This window comes from Agelaius tricolor, unplaced genomic scaffold (genome assembly GCF_023055355.1).
Source record: "Agelaius tricolor isolate 1412-34295 unplaced genomic scaffold, bAgeTri1.0.p SCAF_16, whole genome shotgun sequence".
Taxonomy (NCBI): Eukaryota; Metazoa; Chordata; class Aves; order Passeriformes; family Icteridae; genus Agelaius; species Agelaius tricolor.
The window spans coordinates 2,567,697-2,586,925 of NW_027269276.1; the positions used below are offsets into that span (position 1 = coordinate 2,567,697).

Below are 19,229 nucleotides of genomic sequence, written 5' to 3' on the forward strand. Positions count from 1 at the left end.
ATCCCTGCAAGGACCCCCTGAAGATCAGGCTTGCAGGGCTTTGGCTCTGATTCCCCCAGTGTGCTGCAAACACACGGGCAAAGCTCAAGTTCAGAGCTCAAGGTCACTAAATCTGCCCTTCTGCAATCCTTCCTTTCAGGTGCAGTGTTTGACCTCTGCCTGCTCCCTAAAACTCACATCACTTTTGCAGTGCTGCTGCTCCTTGGCATTTATCATCACTCCAGCCCACGCAGCTTTCCACATTCATGTGGGCATCCCAAACTTAAGCTTTAATTAAAATGAAATTTCCTGCTGACAGAGAGCTTAGGTGGCTAAATGATGTTAACCTTGGCACCTGGATGGGGAATAAGTCTGGGAAGCAAATGAGAACAGCAAGTGCATGAGCAGGGATGGAGACACAGGAGTCCCAGGCAGTTGCAGGTCTGTCTGGCTGTCCCATCATGCCTGTCTCTGAAGGCTAATGCTGGTATTTAAATTTGGATTGTGTGACTGCCTGAGTATCCAGCATGTCTTCTACCTCTTCCTCCTTTGGCAGGAGCTGCTCTTCTCCAAGCACTGTGTGCTGGGTTTCTTTTTCAGCACCTCCTCTTGTCTTTTGTCCATGATGCTGAATTTTGTTGCCAGGGCTTGTTTGGTAGGATGGGTGGAGATCAATGGAGGGTGTAGGGACTTGGTGCACTTGCAGAGGGCTTAGGTATGGTAATCACAGGGGAATCTGTGACTCCTAGTCAGGAACCACTGCTCAGGGAGTCTGGCTGCCTTCTCTCCCCAGCCTGCCCAAGTGAATTTCAGGGTGCACACACACAGGAAGAAACAGAAATGTTTGGGTAAAATATTTGCAAATTTTACAGTAGGAAATAACACAGGCTCTTCCAACCTCTTCTCCTCCCAACACATTGATAAAGCCCCTCCTTGTAGCTCTTCAAGCTGATAGTTATCCCATTCAGGAGCATCCCATGGGAATGCTCTTCAAAGGCTTCCTGGCCCTCACTGCCCTCTCCTCCTGTTTCCCAGGGCTTCTTGTTGTATCCTGTGCCCACAAACAGTACCAAAGGTCCTTGCAAAAATAGGAGAGGCACCACCTGAGGTGACCTGTGTTTGTTTAATCAAGGATAAAAAAGCAAAAAAAAAAAAATAGAAGCATCTGAAGTATATATATCTGAATGCCTTAGCAAAGTGCTCAAAGCTGAAATTTATTTTCACTTGACTGCTCATTTAAAAAATTCCTCACAGAAAGGGCTTGGTTATTTCTCTGTGGCAGTAAGAGATGCATATGCCAAGTTCTGTATGTGGTTGTGACACAGTACAGAGGTTGGGTGATGGCAGATCACAGTTGTGCCTCTCCCGTGTGCACAGCCAGATTGTTTTTCTACTGTATTGAAACCTGCTCTTGTAAACCAGGAATCTTGCCCAGTGAGCAAAGCCCTGCGTGGTGTGGCTGTAGGTGCAGTAAACCAGAGAGCCCTGTGATGGCCTGGCAGGAAATCAGTGTGTCCCCTTTTCTGTCACTTTGCTTCCTTGATGCGATGCTCTGGGATGGTTTGGTGCTGGCGCCGCTTTCCCAGGCGGCGTTGTCCCACCGGCACGTGCCGGAAAGGATGCGCTGATCCCGGAGCGGCACCGCGGGCTGATGGCAGCGTCGCCTCCTTGACCCATGACTCTCCTCCTGCCACCTCTTTTCAATGAGTCCTCAAAGGTAATGAGTTTAATTTGATAAACTGGGCCGAGGGTGAGGTGTCACAGTGGGTTTAGAAGATAAGCCTCCCTGCTTCTTATCAACAAGAAGCCAGTCCTCCCTGGAGAACTGTGTTTTCTGGAATGCATCACTGCTCCTCGGGTTCAGTGATGGTCTGATGATAGCGAGGAAGATAAAGATGGTGAGATTGGTGGTTTGTAACTCTGCTATCATTTCTTCCTCTGTGTCACCATCTTCCATCCTTATCTTTAACCATTGTCTTGTATCCTTACTTGTGTTTGTCTGCCAGGATGGTGATGTGTCTCCCAGTCATATTCAGGATGCTGTAGGGTGCACAAAGAGGAGAAAAAGTTCACTGTGGGAGCAGAGGTGCTTTGAGATAGAGTGGCTTCTTCACATTGAGCTGGCATGAAATGGAAGTTGACACCTTGTCGTGAGAGTGGGTGTCTGGAGGGACCCTGGCTCACAGAGTCCGACCTGAGTTGCCACCCCCATATTGTATCATAAAATCATTGAACCCTAGACTGGGTTGTATTGGAAGGGACCTTAAAGATCATCTTCTTTCACTCTCCTGCCATGGTCAGGACCACCTTCCACCAGACCAGATTGCTTCAAGCCCTGTCCAAGCTGGCCTTGAACACTTCCAGGGATGGGGCATCCACAGCTTCTCTGGGCAGCCTGTGCCAGGGCCTGCCCACCCTCACAGGGAACAATTTATTCCTATCATGTGTCCACATACATGCACATATGTGTATGCACACTACTGTGTCTGCTCTTACAAGCAGCGCTGGGGTGCAGCCCCAGGTGTGCCCATCCCAGCGGAGGCGCAGGAAAGGAGTTAACGCTCGCTGGCTCGTGCACAGAAATACAATCCCCATCTCCTCTGAGCTCCCAGAGAGAAATCGGTGCAAACATCAAACCGCACGTCCTGTACCGAGGGGCCGATCCGCCGGAGCCCTGAACTTTCTCTTTGAGGTGGTAATGGCTTGGCTGGCAGCCAGGAGCGGCAGCCGTGAGCGGAAGGGGGGACTTCCAGAGATAAGCTATTTTCAGCCAACGGGGCTTCTCGCCGCGAAATAAATAGAAAAAAGGACGAGCTCTACGTCTGCGGTCATGTGTCCTGCTTTCGTGGATTTGGCCTATTTTCTGAAGAATGGCTGTAATTCAGCTTGAATTTCCCCTGGATTGCTGCCAGCAAAATAGGAAGCTGTTGCTATTGCCAAGGAGCGAACAGGAATTTATACAGTAACTCAGCCACAGGGATGAGATGACAGCTAACGGCTTAGCTGCTGCTAGGAGGAAAAGCAGACCTGGGAGGAACCTGGATTTTCTCAGGATCACAACAGTTCAGTCCTTTCTACATTAGCTTTGACATCATCCCCTTCAATCTGGACTGGGCAACATCGAAGCACAGTATCTGTGCTCAACACCAAGGGATGGGAGCAGAGCAGCTTTCAGCATTTAGAAAAATCACCTGTGTTTGAGTGATATTCAGAGTTAAAATGAACAGAAAGGAGCTTTAGAGCAGTTCTTTGCAATGCTAACCCTGTCCCCCACTTGTTCTGGCTCAGTGCTATGATCCTGTGGTCTCTCCTCTCCCTGTGCACAGGGGATGCTGAGTATTTCCCTTGCTGTGATGTAAGGCAGCTCCTCTGTGGGAATCCAGCCTTTTGTGATTATTTTTCTATTTAAATAACTTATTTAGTTATCATGTGCACCATTTCCACTTCTGTTTCATTCTTTAATAAAGAAGGGGAGTAGTTTATCATGCTCAGCAGAGTATGGACGTGGTGAAAGACATACTGTTCTGAAGGATTTAAAGTTAATTTCCGTCGGACAGAGAGACCCTTGTTTGGGGTACTTCCACAGCCGCCTTTCCCCCCTGCTCTGGCTGCCTTGGGTCCACAGGGAGCCTTTGCCTTATGTCTTTGGGAAGCTCTTCCCCCTGCCTGGACCCCATGTGCTGGGAGGTTTGCAAGTCTGTAATGCTTTGGAGTCTGAGGGATACAGCTTGCACTCAGGCCTGCTGTGTGATGATAGGCAGCAGAGAGGTGCCTCTGGGTGCCACAGAGCCCATCACCTCTGACTGCCCACTCCATCATGAAAGCCAGAGTCCCCATGCTGTTCTGGGGTTTTTGCCAAGATCTATGAGATATTTTGCTGTATGCACTGCCACCCCTTGGACCACCAGATTCGGGAAAGAGATCATCTTAGAGGCAGTTTCACCTCTTCCACGCACTCCCCAGCAGCTGCCCAAGGGAATATCTCAATCTGTGCAGCAGGCAGAACAGGCTGTATCTCAATTTGCCATAGGCTTGGCCATCCCAGCTGAGCCAGAGCAGTGTGATGCCCGTGGCTCAGCAGCACTGAGCACTCACTCAGCTCCCTTGCCCAGGCACAGCTCCCACCTCAGCAGGGCTGACCCTGCTGCAGCAGGAGGAAAATGAAGAGGGAATTGCCAGCACTGGTGCTGTTTGCTGTCGGCCCGATAAAAATGGCACCTTGCCCAAGTCTTCTATAAATCACAGGTTCCATTTGGAAAGGAGATTTCTGTGGTAATTAATGAGCCAGTATAAAGACATTAAATGGAGAATGTGTAGTGATAGAAAGGCTTGTCATTCACTGAGCCATCTTCCCCCATGTGAATAACCACAGGGGAACAAAGGCCAAACTCCTTATAGACTGAAGTGCACTATCTCTGATAGCTGGGAATGAAGTAATTCTCTGAAAATAACAAAGGCACAGTGAAATACATTAGTAAACTAATTACAAGAGAGCTGGTAAAAACAGATGCTGAAAATTTAAAGCTATTACTGGAATGATTGCTGGCAGAAAAATGGGGGCTGACAACAAAAAATTAAAAAATGCATCTCATTTAAAATTCATTAGCCTGTAAATCAGGACAGCTCCCAGTCTGAAAGCGAGGCTGATGGCATTTCCGTGGGCAGTGGTGATGAAAAGCTTCCTTGCCTTCACCTTTACGGATTCCACCAGTGCCTCCGGAGATGCCAAAACAAAGTGCGTGCTCGTCTGTGAGCACAAAAAAGCAGGGAAGCTGCTGACTTTGCTCAGGGAGGTCTGAGCAGGGATGTTTCTACTCAGAGGTGTTGTGAGGGCTGCTGAGGATAACACCTCGTGCTTGCTTGGCTCACTGCCTCTCCGAGCTGATGAAAAGCAGGATTGCTCGTCCATCCACGCTCGATATTGGAAGGAGTTGGCTGCAAACAAAGTGGTCCAGGGCCAAAACCAGCTGTGTGGGAGCTTCCTCTTTTACTATCTCCATCAATATTTGGGAGAGGGATGGAAAACATCAGTATTGTGCAACAAATCAAAATGGTAACTATGTAATTTGTCTTAATTGTGTATGTCAGAGTAGGAAAAACACGAGGAGCTCTGGATGGGAATCTGGCATGAGAGACCTGCCTGCTGGCAGCTTTGCACGCTTTGCTCTGCCCTTGTCGAGCCAACCTTTCCCAGAGGCTTGTGGACAGCTTGCCTTTCATTTTCTCATTACTTCAGGGGTCTGCAGGGGCACTTGAGTGGGATAAATCATTGCTATTTTGCAAATAGAGCGAATGTGTGCTTCAGAGGAAAGTCCTGAAGAAGCCATTGCTGTGAATGCAACAGGAGGGGACATCTTCTGTGATGTTGGAGGGGAGCCTTGCTTTGTGGTGGAGGAGCCTCGTGTGATGCTGGGGTTTCTTAAGAAGTCACCCCACAAAAATACAGGAGCCCTTTGTGGTGTGCTGTACCTCTGGGCAGGCGTCACAGCAGCCAGTGTTGCCTGGCCAGCATCACCCTTGGTGCTGGGGCCCTGTGCAGTTGACAGATAACCCCTTCCTGCACTGCAGAATCACCAGCCCCATGTGCAGTCCGCCCAGGCAAATTAAGAGTTGTTTATGGCATTTAATACTCCCCCTTCCCTCCAGCAGCAGGGCAGCAGGACCACAGGTTTGGCTTCACAAATGGTCGCCTCAGGATACACTAAATGCTGTCATGAGCTGGAGAGCAATTTCATCTTGAAAAATTACTGCAATAGAGCTCCCTGATAAAGGTCTCTCCCAGCAATGCCTCTCTCTTTGCCAGCAACTTCTTCTCTCCCTGAAACCAATTTGAGAACGCTAAAGGGGCTGTTTATTAGTGATCCCCCTGCAAAACAAGAGGGTGCTGGAAGATGGATAACCACCCTAGGCTGTCTGCTGTGCTGCTTGGCCTAGCAGGTAACATGATGGGATGCTGCCATGTGCTCTGAGCATGGAGGGAAGTGAGAAATTTGATCCATGGGATTGCCAAGATGCATCTTTCAAAGTGGTTTATAAGGAGCAGCATTGCCTCATGGGTAGAGTGTGCTATTGGTACTCAAGGGAGGGATGATGTTGGATTTTGGTTGTGACCACGGGTGGCACTTAGTGCCTGTCCCTAAAATACCAATGACTTTGTAGGAAAGGTGTGAGGGAGCTCAGACAGCCCTGGTTTCTCACTGCACCTCAGAGAGGGTGTTAGTGCTGATCCACAGGGACTTCCTGCTCTTGCTTCCAGGCTGGGATGATTTCTGGCTGCAGCCACATTGTAGTAGGTCTTGGGTCTCAGGAGGCAGCATTTGGGCAGTGCTGCCGCATGAGGGAGAGCATGGCAAATGCCAGATGATCTCAAGGGTTTCCTCTGGCATTGGCAGCTCCCCTGGTGCTCTCTGCTCCCCTGAGTTTAGACAAACAGGGGTGGTGGGCTGTTGAATATTGGGGGTGCTCCCTCACGTGCTTTACTGGAACAGTGTGGGCACAGTCTCTCTCTAGAGGTGCAGCATTTTCTAAGTTTTATAGAAATGGTAAGATACTGCAGTATAAAACAGTCCTTGGGCCATAGGGCTCCTGTTCATTTCCATGTGTGGTGCAGAGGCTGCATTTATCCAGTCAAAAATCTTTCCTGCTCACAGGAGAGTACCCCTACATCAACACCTGATGGTGATATGGTTAATTTTCCAATAAGCGAGCTATAATAAATACCATGAATATAGTAAGTTCTATAGGACTGGAATATGGGTTTGGAGACACTGTGATTGTGCAGGAGAGACTGGGTGTGCTGGCAATTAGCAGCACATTGAGTCAAGCTCAGGAAGAGGAGTGGAGCTGCAGTGCAGGCATTCAAAGGGTTTCCAGGTGCCACCCTACAGGGACCTTTTCAGGAAGAACCCATCATCCTCCTCACAGCTTGGTTCCTTCGCTCCTGCAGGGCGGGTAGAGCAACCAGGGGCTCCTGAGGATGTTCCCTCTGACCCCTGCTCTGCATGCAGTGAAAATGTGTTCATTACTTTCACAGGATATTTATCATCCCTAAGCGGAAGCAGCCCCTACAGGGCTCTGTGCTTTTTTCTGCTTCTGAAAGCAGCAAACCCAACAATAAGTCATGGGTCAGTAGCGTCCATCAGGGCTGTTCATTGCGATGCAGCGGGGAGGTGACCTGAGCTGGATTTGGCTCACAGTCATTTAATCTGTTATAAAAAAAGTTGAGAAGCCACAGTCCCAGACCAGACAAAAATTTGCCTCCTGGTTGACTTGAGTAGCCTCTTGCTACTTGAGTAGCAGATTTCCCCCCTACTCTTCTTGTAAAATATCTGTTGCATGTTCCCTCCCATGGGCAGCTGCTGTGTCCCACTGTGAGGCATTATCTCTGTTGTCTCCCTTTCATCCCTGTCCCAGGAGCTTGGGACAGGAGAAGAAAACAGGCCAGGTGGAGACTTTGTTGCTCAGCTAGAGAGGTCTGTATGATATGCTGTCTTCTCAGCCGATTTTAAATTCTTCCAGTCAGCTTTGATTGCAGGTGAAAATAAGAGACATGAGGATGCAAAATGCAGGGAGAACAGAGCCTTCACCGTCCTCCATTCATGGTCTGAGCCATCCTGTTCGCTCCAGGGGAAGAAAACAACGGCCAAAGCAAAAGAGGAATAAGCACTTGTTTGCAAATATTCCAAATAAAAAGTGTTCAGGACTGACCATTTCCCTGTACCTCTGCACAGACCGAGGTGGGTCATCCTCCCTCTTTTATCTCACCTGGTATTTTGGTTCCTCTTAAATGAACTACATTCCTCTAAAATGTCTTCTTTGCCTCAAACTCTCCTGAGTCTTGCAGCTCATATTCTTTTGAGGTCTGAGGCTCAGCATGGACAATAGAGATTTGGGATTTTCCCCACTATGATTAGTGGACAGGGGCAGAGAGGATTTTCCTCTGTGCTGGGAGAGGCACGGCTGCTCTTTAATATTTCCCTCCCTTCCAAAGCTGAGAGAAAGGCGATTTTTCTTCCCTTTAGATGTGAGCGAAGGGCCCCGCTCCTGCTACTCCTGGAGAATTAAATAGATAAATGGGCGGCGCTGTTGTTCACGCTTCACTATGCACAAAGCAACTTGCATTCAAAATTGGGCTCATGGCAGTTCAGCAACAGCCTCGCACAAAAGCGTCATTAGACACGCAGGGCCGGCTCGCAGGCGCAGAGGCTGCTCTGCAGCTGGAGTAGCCACCGGGCTGGCCTGCCGTGGGCTGGGTTTTAGCTTTATCAAAATGCATCTTTAAAAAGCACCGAAAGAAGATTCAGTGTCTTTTTCTTAAAGGCTTGGGCAGGCGTTGCTGTTTGAAGGCAGGGGGGAAGAGAGGAGAGGATGGGATTTGTGGTGTCCACACGCCCCCCGCCTTTTGTGCTGGCTCCTTCTCATTAGCAAATCCTCCATTTCCAGAGTGTGGAGGGGACAAATAAGACCTGAGTCTGCAGAGCCTTCACCTGATGACTTCCTTGAGAATGTTCCCTGGCAGGTTGCTGACTTAGTGGTAAAGGTCTCTTAAGCCAAGAGGGAGTTGAAAATTTAATCCCTCTGCTTGCCTTAGTGCTGGTGGCTTTCAGGAAAAGGAGTTGGGTGCTCGTGAGTCTCACAGATACTGAAGGTTGGTTCTGCTGGAGCTCTCAGCCTGATTCGAGAGTGGTTCAGGTTTGGCATTAATTGGCATGGTGTTCATTGTGTTTTAAAAAACAACCCTGGCTTCTGCTGACCTGAGGAGGAATTCAATTTTATTAGTACATAGAGAAATTCAGTATAAAAATCAGCAGCTCACTGTATATTCAGTATCAGAATCAGCAGTCATTGGAATGGAGCCAGTCTTGGAAGGGGTCAGCTTGCCTATGGCTTGTTCTCTGCTCTGGGCAAATAATTTGCCTCCCAGATTTCACCTTCCTCACTTGTAACAGAGATAATGAAGCCTGCACTTTTTGGTAGGAGCATCTGGAAGCCCAGGTACTGGAGGCACACCCCCATAAAACTCTTGTTCCTTATACTGTGTTAACTGAGAGGCATTTTAGCCACATGCTTCCATTGGAAAAGGTCTGAATTTAACAGGTTGGTGGCAGAAATGTGAAGAAAGGATCTTCACTTGTGTGCTGCTATTTGTGGACTGTGTGGCATCTGTGGTGGTGTGGGTGCTCACTCCTCCCCAGCATCATCTTGTGTCAGAGCCAGCCTGGGTCTCTGTTTCCCCATAAGTAATTTGAAATCAAGAGGCAATTTGATTGCAGAACTAGCTGGCCTTCCCAAATGCTCTTCTAACACCATGTTTGGCACTGAACCTTTCAAGTCTTCCTCCTCTCCTTGTGCCTGCACAATGTTTGTGTTTTAATGACTCTAAAGGCCTGGGATTTGCTTTGACATACCAAGTTAATGTTTTCTTTTTCTATATCAAATCTAGGTCAATCTCTGGCTTAGCACTAATGCTGCACTGAGCAAAAAAGGATTGGCCACTAATGGTTTCAATTTAGTTTTTTATGGAGTAGAGAAAATTTCACTCGATAGCTATTTTCATTTTTATTCCATTGGCCTTTCCACCGGGCCTGTTGGGATGGAGAAAGTGCTTGTGATTTGATTAGAGGAGACCCCAGAATGAATCCTCCATGAATATGGATGAGGATGAGAGCTGCTGCTCACCTGTGTCCATCGGACATGCCTTCAGGGACTGCATCCCAGTGGGGGTTAAGTGGTGGGCAATCCCAAGCATGGTGGTTTCTTTATGGTAGAGCCTTGCCTGTGATCCAGCATCATCCTAGTTGAGGTCCTTAGTTATATAACACAGGGGAAGGAGAGAAGAATAGTAACTCCTCTGCTTCATGTGTCTGTGTGACTGTAGACAGTCAACATTCAGTCTGAATCTAGCCTTGGACAGCATCTTTTGGAGGAGACTCCTCCATGCCTGCAGCATCAAAGGGCTGCCAGGACCATTCCCTGTCTGCTGTAAGCCCTAATTTTGTTCTTCTGTGCCCTGTGGCAGTTGCTGTGTACCACAGCCAAAATCCAGGTGGGATGATAGCAGAAGCACGGAGACATCACAGCTTGGAGCATTAATGTGGAACAATGAGTGTGCATGTGATTTATGTTATTTTTATGGCTTGATGACACAAGGAGATGGCAGAGGGAAATTTAATGGGAACAGGGTGGCACTCGCCCCTCTGATGATGGAAAAAAAGGCCTGGGGTAGCACCAGTCCCTCCATTGGCACATGGATGTTGCATTGCTGGATGGCAGAGAGCGCTGGCAGATGGATTAGTGAGTGCCTCCCCTCTTAGGAGCTCGCGGGTGAATATTGTGATTGCATGTATTTATTTTTAAAATTATTATAGCCATTAGCATAGAAATGAGCTGCAGCTCCCTGGCTGCTGGCCAACCCCACCCGGGCTGACGTGCAGCTCTTCTCCTTGGCGGCTGGAACAAAAGCACCCGGCTGGTGACGGGGTCCTGCTGCTTGCCACGGGAAGGCAAGTGACAAACAGGAGCCAGCACTCTGCTACATGAGTTTGTTACAGTCAGTTGGGACGTATATAAAAACCTCACATGGGTCAGCAGAGATTTAGCTCCTCCAGGCAATGCCCTGTGAAGCAGTTGAGCTCCTGTCCCTTTCCTCTCCTTCTCCCCAGTGATTTATTCCCAGGCTGAAAACCCAGTAATCACTCACATTGAAGTTTTGTTGCTGTTTTACAGGAGATGCTCCAAAAGTCTTTTGTCTCTGCAATTGTAAATAAACTCGTAAACCTGTTTTAAAAATAGCATTTTGTAGCTCAGTGCATGAATTTTTAATGCATCTTCTGCAAACCAGCTGGTCTTGGCAAGGGTCACAGTGTTTCCTAGGCATTTAACATAAAACTGTGCTTCAAAGCCACATTATAGTGTCGTTGAAGAGTAATATTTTACTTAACATCCTCATAACTGAATTATTTATAACTTTCCATGTTTTATTCATGATAAATATTAATACTGGTGTCTTTAAGAGTAGAGGTTATTGCTGCAGTTTTACCTATAAGAGGTGATATTATTGAAATAAAGGAATGGCGATGAATTCTGTAGCCAGCAGAGCAAAGTCTGTTGGGCGGTTCTCATTCACACCTCCCTCTTTTATCAACCCTGTCAACCACCAGAAAACCTCAGCGCTGAGCATCTGTACATTTGAAAGGAATTTTCCTACAGGCATCTGAATCCATGCTTTTTAAAAAAAATTTTTAGAGAGCTTTGTGTCATTCTCAGTAATTCTTGGATTCATTTCTTGGTGAGAGTCCATAAGCTTTGACTTTGCAAAAATGCTCACCCTGGTCTGGGTCTTCAGCCTTGAAATGTGCTGCAGGCTCCCTTGAGCTCCCCTGCTGCAGGCACCCATGGATCCCCCATCTTTTGAAGCATCCCTTGCCACCTTGGAAGCGGCATCACCTGGTGATGAGAGACCTCCTAGTAGCCTTTGGGCTCCTTTCCATGTCTGAATGCTCTGAGCCATGATCAGTCTCATTTCAAGGCTAAATCTATATGAATTGGGTAAATAGCCATTGCACTATTGGGTTCCATCCTATAATCCTATACCAGAGAGGATAATTGCATTGGCTTTTATCTTGGGAAAGAGAAATACAATTTTCCGTGATCTTTCACCTTGTGCTGGTGTGTCGCCATCTGGCTGGAACATTGCGCAGCCACTCCCCGGTCTGGCTCCCGACGTGGGGCTGCCTGCCCATTCCACCCTCATACCTACAAAACCTTCCCAACCCTGGAACTGTGCAGGGCTGGGGCTTTGCTCCGTGCTACTCCATCAGCTTAACAAATCTGCCATCAGCGGGTTGAGAGCGGTGGCTGCGGGAGCAGCGCAGGTTAATGCAACACATATTTAATGTATGATTGCTAATGGCCATCTCCCATCTGCCTGAGCCCAACTGCAGTTTGCAGATGAATGATTAAGCTGCCCTGACACATAGGCAGCTTGTTCCTTAGCAGACCCACAGTCATTGCACTTGATGCTTGTAAAAGGGGACGAGGTTTTCTTGCTGGGGAGAGGGTGTCATCGGGTTGGGGCGGCAGAGCAGGGAGTTCTCCTGGAGTTTGTTTTGTATGGTAATGCGAGAGACCTTCCTGTGAATGCAGCACTTTAAATGAATCACGAGCTCAATAACCACTGGGATGTTTATTAGCTTTGAATATGTTTATTGCGGAGTCAACAGGCAGCACCTTCCAATTAATTAATAGTAATGATTACGGTATTATTTATGTAGCTCTAACAGCGTGCCAGAGTGTTTCCACACGGTGGTTACAGCTGTGGCTTGCTGGAACAGGCTGGTCTGTATTCACCCTGCGTGGGCATGCTGGGGCTCATCATTTGCTGTCGGGTGGTCCCAGCCCCAAAAGCCTCATTTTGCTGAGCTCTTGGCAGCTGCTCTTTCTTTTGGCTGAATCCTTTTGCTTCCCAACCTGGGGATGTGGCTGCTCCTGCTGATGTGCTGGAAGGCAGAGTATGCAATGAGCAGGAGCACCTGCAAACAGGTGGAAATCAAGGGCTGTATGTTTCACTAGGGTATTTTGGCATTCTTCTGCTCAAATTATTTAAATAACATGAGTTTAGGAGTCAAGCTGTACATATCAGAAGGATATTTACAACAGGTAAGACATTGATGGCAACAGAAAGGATCCATCTCTCTTTTGATGTGGACTAGGATCCAAAGACTGGTCAAGCTATTGGGAATGAGCTCTGATAAGTGCCAGTGCAGTGTCTGTGTTTCTCGCTGCCCTGGCAGACCTTGCTAAGCACCATGAGGGTCCTGGAGCAAAGTCTGCTGTTCTGGTTGAGCCAATCATTTCAATGTGCAGAGGCAGGTGGGATACCAAGAACTTCCCACTAGTCTTGTTTTTCCATGCAGAAGGTTAGGCTGCAAGCTGGCCTTCTGCTCTTACATTACATTACAGTCCCATTTGCATTGTGTGGGAAATGATTGTGTTTCTAGGTCATGTAAAGTTGCTGACATCTTCCAGTTGGCTCTTTCTTCACATGTGAATAATTTTGTCTCTCTTTTTGTCTTTCAGCAATGTCTGACTTCCACATCCACCCTCAGAATGCAGTGGTGGAGGAAGGCGGTGTAGCAAGATTCCAGTGCCAGATCCACGGCTTGCCTGAGCCAGTCATCCTATGGCATAAGAACAGCATGCCAGTCAACACAGACAATGAAAGGTAGGACATGTCTAAGCCATGTGCTGCTGGCCTTTCTCCAGATGGGAAAAGATCACTAGACTTTCTGTTGCTTCCAGTTGTGTTCAGACACAACTAACCTGGGCTAAGGGTCTTGGCCAATGTTTCCACCATGGAAGACTCTTTTGTTTAGTGTGTTGTGGCTTTTCTGGTTTGGCTCTCCTTTTGGGCAAACACCTTGTAGGAGTACTGGCATTTCCCAGGAGAAGTACATAAAGCTATTAGCTGATTTTGAAGGGCTTGCACTGACCGTCTCTGATCAACCCTGCTCCAGGTTTATTTTCCAGCATTGAGACCTGCCCAGCAAGCCTCAGAGAGCTGGGTAGCTTTGGCATCTTTCATCCCTCCATGGCTTCATTTTGTGTAACTCTTTCTGAGACAGATTCATGATTAGGATGAATCTTAGGATCTTGCATATGGGTCCTGGACTCTTGCAAGTGCTGAATTTCACTGTGGCTGCCATTTCCAGGTGGACTCCCTCATGTGTGGCAACTGGGGAGCTCTGCAGAGAGCTTCTCACAGCACCCTGAGCTGCCATTTCCCAAACAATCTCCTAAAGAGAAACTCCAGCTGCCTCCCTTCCCAGCCTAGACCTGGAGCGGCACGTCGCCGCTTCCTGTGTTTGACAGGCGCTCCCTTGGCGTCGGAAGTGTCCCTCATCAGGGTTTGGTGCGCGGCGCAGGGCAGCGCAGCTGGCAGGAAACGCGTGCCCGCTGCCGGCGGCCGCGCAGCCAGCGCCGGGGACAATCGCTCACAGCACACCTCGAGCAAACACTGACACCCTGCCTTGGGAATAGGCGAAACCAGGAAGCTGTAAATATTTTCCTGAAAGCCCCTATTCTTAAAAATGTCAGCTCTGCGGCAGAATGTGGTTGGGTTCTTTGGAGGCAGGAGAAAACACGAAGGCTGGAACAATGCCTGACCTTCTCAGAGTGGCAGTGAACTTACAGTAGAAGGACCCAAGAGGCCCAAATCTGCTGTGGAAAACTGCAACTGTCAGGTTTTGTTTTTCCTTGCATTTTTCAGCTAAGCTTTTTTTAGCCCAGCGCAAGGTTGATTTGTTGAACTTGATCTCCTCTGAAGGATTCTTACTCATACAGGTGCTGAACTGGGGACGTGGTAGAGCAGAGCCACTGATCCGAGGTGGCATCAGCAGAAGTAAGGGTGGAGAACTTTGCTGGATGCCTTGTGGCATCCCAGTGAGATGTTGCAGGACAGGAGAAGTTCCCCTGAAGTCCTTCATGCATCATTGATCCTTTGCATTTGAACCCAGGGACACAGCTGTGGAGTTGGTCAGAAATGTGGCAGGGATTTAAATATGACCAGGACTTCTTTTCTCTGAGGCTGGGGAACCCCAAGTTTGAGGAACCCCAAGGCTGAGAAGCCAAGACTTTTCTCCAACCCAGAAAGGTCCAAGCTGTGCTCGTTCCTGCTGCTTCTCCTCTGGGGAAGAGAGTTTGCCCAAGCCCTGGAGGATGTAGCCTAGGAACAGTTTCCTTACACTCGTGTCCTGATTTTGAAGAGATTCGGCTTTTTGTAGGAGCAAAGTTATTGGGAAGTTTTTCATTGTCAGCTCAGTAGATTAATCTCTGACACCAGAGCCTGGGTGATGAGAGTTGCTTCTCTAACTGAATTGGATTTCTGCATTAATCACGCTTGGTGCATTTCTGCGTATAAAGTGTATATAAATTTGTATGCCGAGTCTTGCACTTGGAGGCTTTGAAGGCAGAATAATAGCTTTGGAATTGAATCCTCTAATGCTGTGGGCAGATTGTTAACAAAAATGAAGGCTTCTTGTAGTATAATTCATCCAAAACAATGGGCATTTTAAAGTCCCAGAGAGATTGCAATCAACTTGGGGCCATGTAGAACTGATTGCTGTCGTGCTGCCACCGACACGGAGCCACACGTTTAGAACGCGGCGCAGGGAGCAGGTTATAGGCACTTAACCATATGCTGATATGGAGAAAGATATTCTTCATCTTCCGGACGGAAATGGATTATTAACTCATCACAGTCTAATGACTTACTACCAGCCAATTTAAACAAGTGGTTGCCAAGCAACCTGTAATGTATGTGTACATATATGTGTGTATGCACGCGTGATTTAAATGTGCCTGTGTTTTAAAGATATAAAATATTTATTGATGTTTACATTTGCCCGCACAATATTTATTTTAAACATTCCTTTTCATGCATCCGAGGTTTTAAGGTCATACGGATTTGAGTCCTGGGCCTGGAGTGGGGAGCGTGGAGCACAGGTTTCTGATGCCTGTCCTTGGTCACTGTGCTTCAGCTGATGAGTGGTAATTCCCATGTCATGATAACTGTAATGTCAGCTGTCTTCACATGCAAATGCACTGCCAGAGCTATTCCACAGGTTAAATGGGAAGCATCTATTTTGTAGCCTTCCAACAAAAATCACCATTTCTCAAGGATGCATCAGGAGATAAATTATTTTCTTTTATTCCCCCGTAAAAGAAGACCAAAGGCTCAAGTATCCAAAAAAACCTAAGTACTGATGCAGAAGCAGGCTTGGGCTCAGCCTAAAGGGGTGTTGACATTCTGGTGGTATTGGCACCTCTGCACTGGGATGCAGGGAGCCAGCCTGCCTCACCTGGATGGGTGTGCAGCCTGCTGTCATATCATGTCCTGCTTTGCAAGCTTTTGATTCTGTTTTGTCTCCCCACAGGTACACGCTGCTCCCCAAGGGGGTTCTCCAGATAACGGGGCTAAGGGCAGAGGACAGTGGGATATTTCACTGCGTTGCCACCAATATTGCTAATGTGAAGTTCAGCCGGGAGGCCCGGCTCACCGTGTCAGGTTAGTGCCAGCTACGCTGTCCTGGCTGCCTTCCTGTCTTCTTCCCACTGCTGCTCTGGACCAGGACAGTTTAAGAGAGCTTCAGGCTAACACACTGAGAGGCATTCCTCTGTCCAGCCGTAACACCTTCCTTTTTCTGCATTGTTGGTTGTTAAGATCCCTTCCAGTATGGTACATCCCAGATTCCCTGTGGAAATGGAGATTGCATCTTTGGAGATAACAGGCAAGGGAAGTCTCCCCAGGGATGGTTGAGTGGGTGTTTCTGAGTTCTTTCTTACATGCAGCCAAAGGTCTTTCCCCTGAGCTCTTATGCTCCTGTCCATCATATACATGTAATTGCTGGTACTCAGAAGCTGGAGGCTTTCCAGCACACATCTCACAGCTTCCCATCACCCTCCAAAACACTGCCTGGCCAGTGGTTCTGGAGCAGACTTAACACCTCTACCAAGTGTCATATTAGCCTCTGCTGACTGTAAAAAAGCAACATGTGTGAAATGGGGTGAAGCCGAGGGAAGAGTGATGCTGTGTATATCAACTCTGATGGGAAAGAAAGCAGGTTAACTGGTTCTGAAAGACCTGGGGGCTTTGGGTACCTGTTACTTATCTGTTTGCTTGATCTATGCAAACAGTAGCCACATAGAGGGAATAAAGAGCAGTAAATTATCAATGTGGTGAAGTTCTTTGTGTCAGTTTACTGGCCTGAGTTTCTATTTCTCGCAGGGCAGAAAGCTCTAGTTGTTCTCATCTGACCATCCCTCATTACAGATGGATATTTTCCAGGTTTCCTGTCCATGAAACATTTGTGGTTTTTTCTCCTCCTTAAAGCAGTCAGATGATGAATATGGGCACCGTGTGTAAGTGTTTGTTGAAGGGTTTGGACCATGCTTCAGTGCCTGCACTGCTGTAACTGGACATTTGCATGGAAAACTCATTGCACTGGGTTAAACCTCCACAGAAAAGGTTTATGCTCTGTGGTGTTTGCTAAGAACACACAAATATCTGTTAGATCAGGACAGCAGGTATGTGTTAGCATGTGAACCCTGGGCTTTGGCACGGCAGCAGAGGCTGTGGTGAGCCACAGAGGTGCACGGGGCATTGCTTTGCTGGTGTGGGTGTTGTGTCAGTAAATACTGAGCTAACGTGAGTGCTGCTGTGCACATGGCATTAGGCATGATGGGGTAAGCAGAATTCTTGCAAATCTTTTGTATCTTGGGAATGGTCTCTCTGCTCTTCATGATGGCAGGAGGGCTCCCACTTTTCCCTGCTGGGCAGCAGCTTCAGCCATTGCTTCACCAGAGAAGTAGAGAAGCACCAGATCAGCCTCCCTGAGGTTTCCAATCCAAGCCCTGGATTGGGAGGGAGGAGGGAGAGGGTGAGAATGGGCTCTGGAAGCCTGTGCCCTGCAGGGTACTGCCACAGCCCGGCAGGAGGGGAGGAGGAGGAGGGTGGCTGCCCGTGGGGATGAAGGAGCCTGCTTGCAGTGCTCTCCCTCCTCTGCCTGGCGGTGGTGGCAGGGCTGCCGGCAGTGAGCAGCACAGAGATGTCTTCCAGTCCTGCTGACTGATTATTTTCAAGTGCCTGCTCAGCGGAGCTGCTCCCGAGGGGGCTGCCTGCCTCTCTGCACTGACACCTTTCCAGTGCAAGCTGTGGCTCTCTCTGCTGCTGTCCTTTTGATCAAGATCTGGCAGGCGATGCTCCTGTCTCTGCTGGAGTGCCTGTCACTGCTGGCAGTGCTGGGGACCTCCCCATCCTCACTGTGACTGCTGCTGGCAGAGTCCCTGGGGACCATAGGCATCATTAGAGCCTTTTCCCCTTTCAGAATAGATCCCTGCACTGCCGTGAACCCTGTTGAGCTCCAGCAGCACTCGCCTGCCACGAGTCCCTCATTTTATCATTCCTTCCTTCCTGACCCTGCATCAAAGAGCTGGTCTGATTGAAGAAGGAAACCTCCTCCTTGATGTTGGGACATGGTCGGTCCCTTTGTGCAGTGCTGACATCTGACTGCTGTGCCCCAGTCCCTGCTGGCCCTGGAGCTGTCACTGCTGTGGGTGATGGGCTCAGCAGCCAAGCTACAGGGCCATTCCATGGCCTTTGCAGAAGGTGAGCAGTAGTGGGAATGCCAATTCCAGAGCTGGACAGCATTTGCCCAAACTCAGGGAGCTGAATCCACACTTAAAAACCTGAATATCTAAGACTCAGAGTAGAAATCAAAGAATGTGATATTTAAATATTTTATTGTCAAAGTAGTGTGTTTCATAAATTCTGCTTTGAGCTTGGCTCCCATTTGCTGATATTCTTGGGTGACCTTGGACAATTCATTTCATTTCTCCGTGTTTTGAAATATTGAAATCGCTATATAATACGCTGATAATACCGTATTATTCTAAGCGTGAACATTTAGTATTGTGATTCAGAACAATAAATCTACATGGGTTTTAAAGGCACTCCGAGGTACTGAGGGGAAGGTATTGTTTTTCAGATCTCTTGGGGTTAACCAGCCGGTCATATGAATTTATTGTGCATTCTGGTTCTCATCAAAAAATCTGCATTTTATGGCTTGCAGTGAAATGCATTTAGTGAGAAAGTCAGCTCTTAAGTCACGCTGACACGGTGATTTTTCTTGGATTTTGCCCATTTACACACAAGCTCGGAGTCGCTTTATCATTCCCTGCTTAGCCCCCGTAGGAACAATTCACAAACGAGCTGCTCTGATCTGTGCTTGCCCTTGGACCACTGTGGAATCCCCCTGCTATGCCCTGATTCCAGCCCCTGAGCTGCTGTGAGCGAGTAACACTCAAAAGTGCAGGAAGAAATTGTTTTTCTTGGAGAAAAGCCCCTGTCGATAGATTTTGGTGGATCACTTCTCTGTAACGAGCATTTTGAACATTGGAAAGTCCATGTACAGGAGTCAGTGTGGGTTGATCCCTTTGGCAAAGCTCAGCCAGGGCTGTGCTCCCCAGCCCTCCCTGTGCCCCACTCCTGCTTGGGGGCAGATGACCAGTCCAGGTATTTGTCTTTGCAGGTGTACAGAGCTTTTTTTGTCAGCAGCTGTAAGATTGATGGAATTCCTTAAACACTGCTTTGACCTCAGCATTTCTCATCAGAGACAGGGAGGAAGACTCATTTTCAGTATTCCCATTTACTGATGGAGAACTGAGAATATCTCTTGGGTTTTCTCCTCTCCTGC

At 48.1% G+C, this 19,229-nt stretch overlaps 1 protein-coding gene across 1 annotated transcript in view; it reads left to right on the forward strand.

Annotated features, from left to right (window-relative positions):
• Nucleotides 1-19,229, forward strand: part of IGDCC3 (immunoglobulin superfamily DCC subclass member 3) — a 101,231-nt gene that overhangs the window by 44,086 nt on the left and 37,916 nt on the right. The window contains exons 3-4 of the mRNA XM_071441187.1: nt 13,057-13,201; nt 15,912-16,042. Of these exons, the coding sequence (XP_071297288.1) occupies nt 13,057-13,201; nt 15,912-16,042 (276 nt within the window). The remainder of the gene's footprint in view (nt 1-13,056; nt 13,202-15,911; nt 16,043-19,229) is intronic.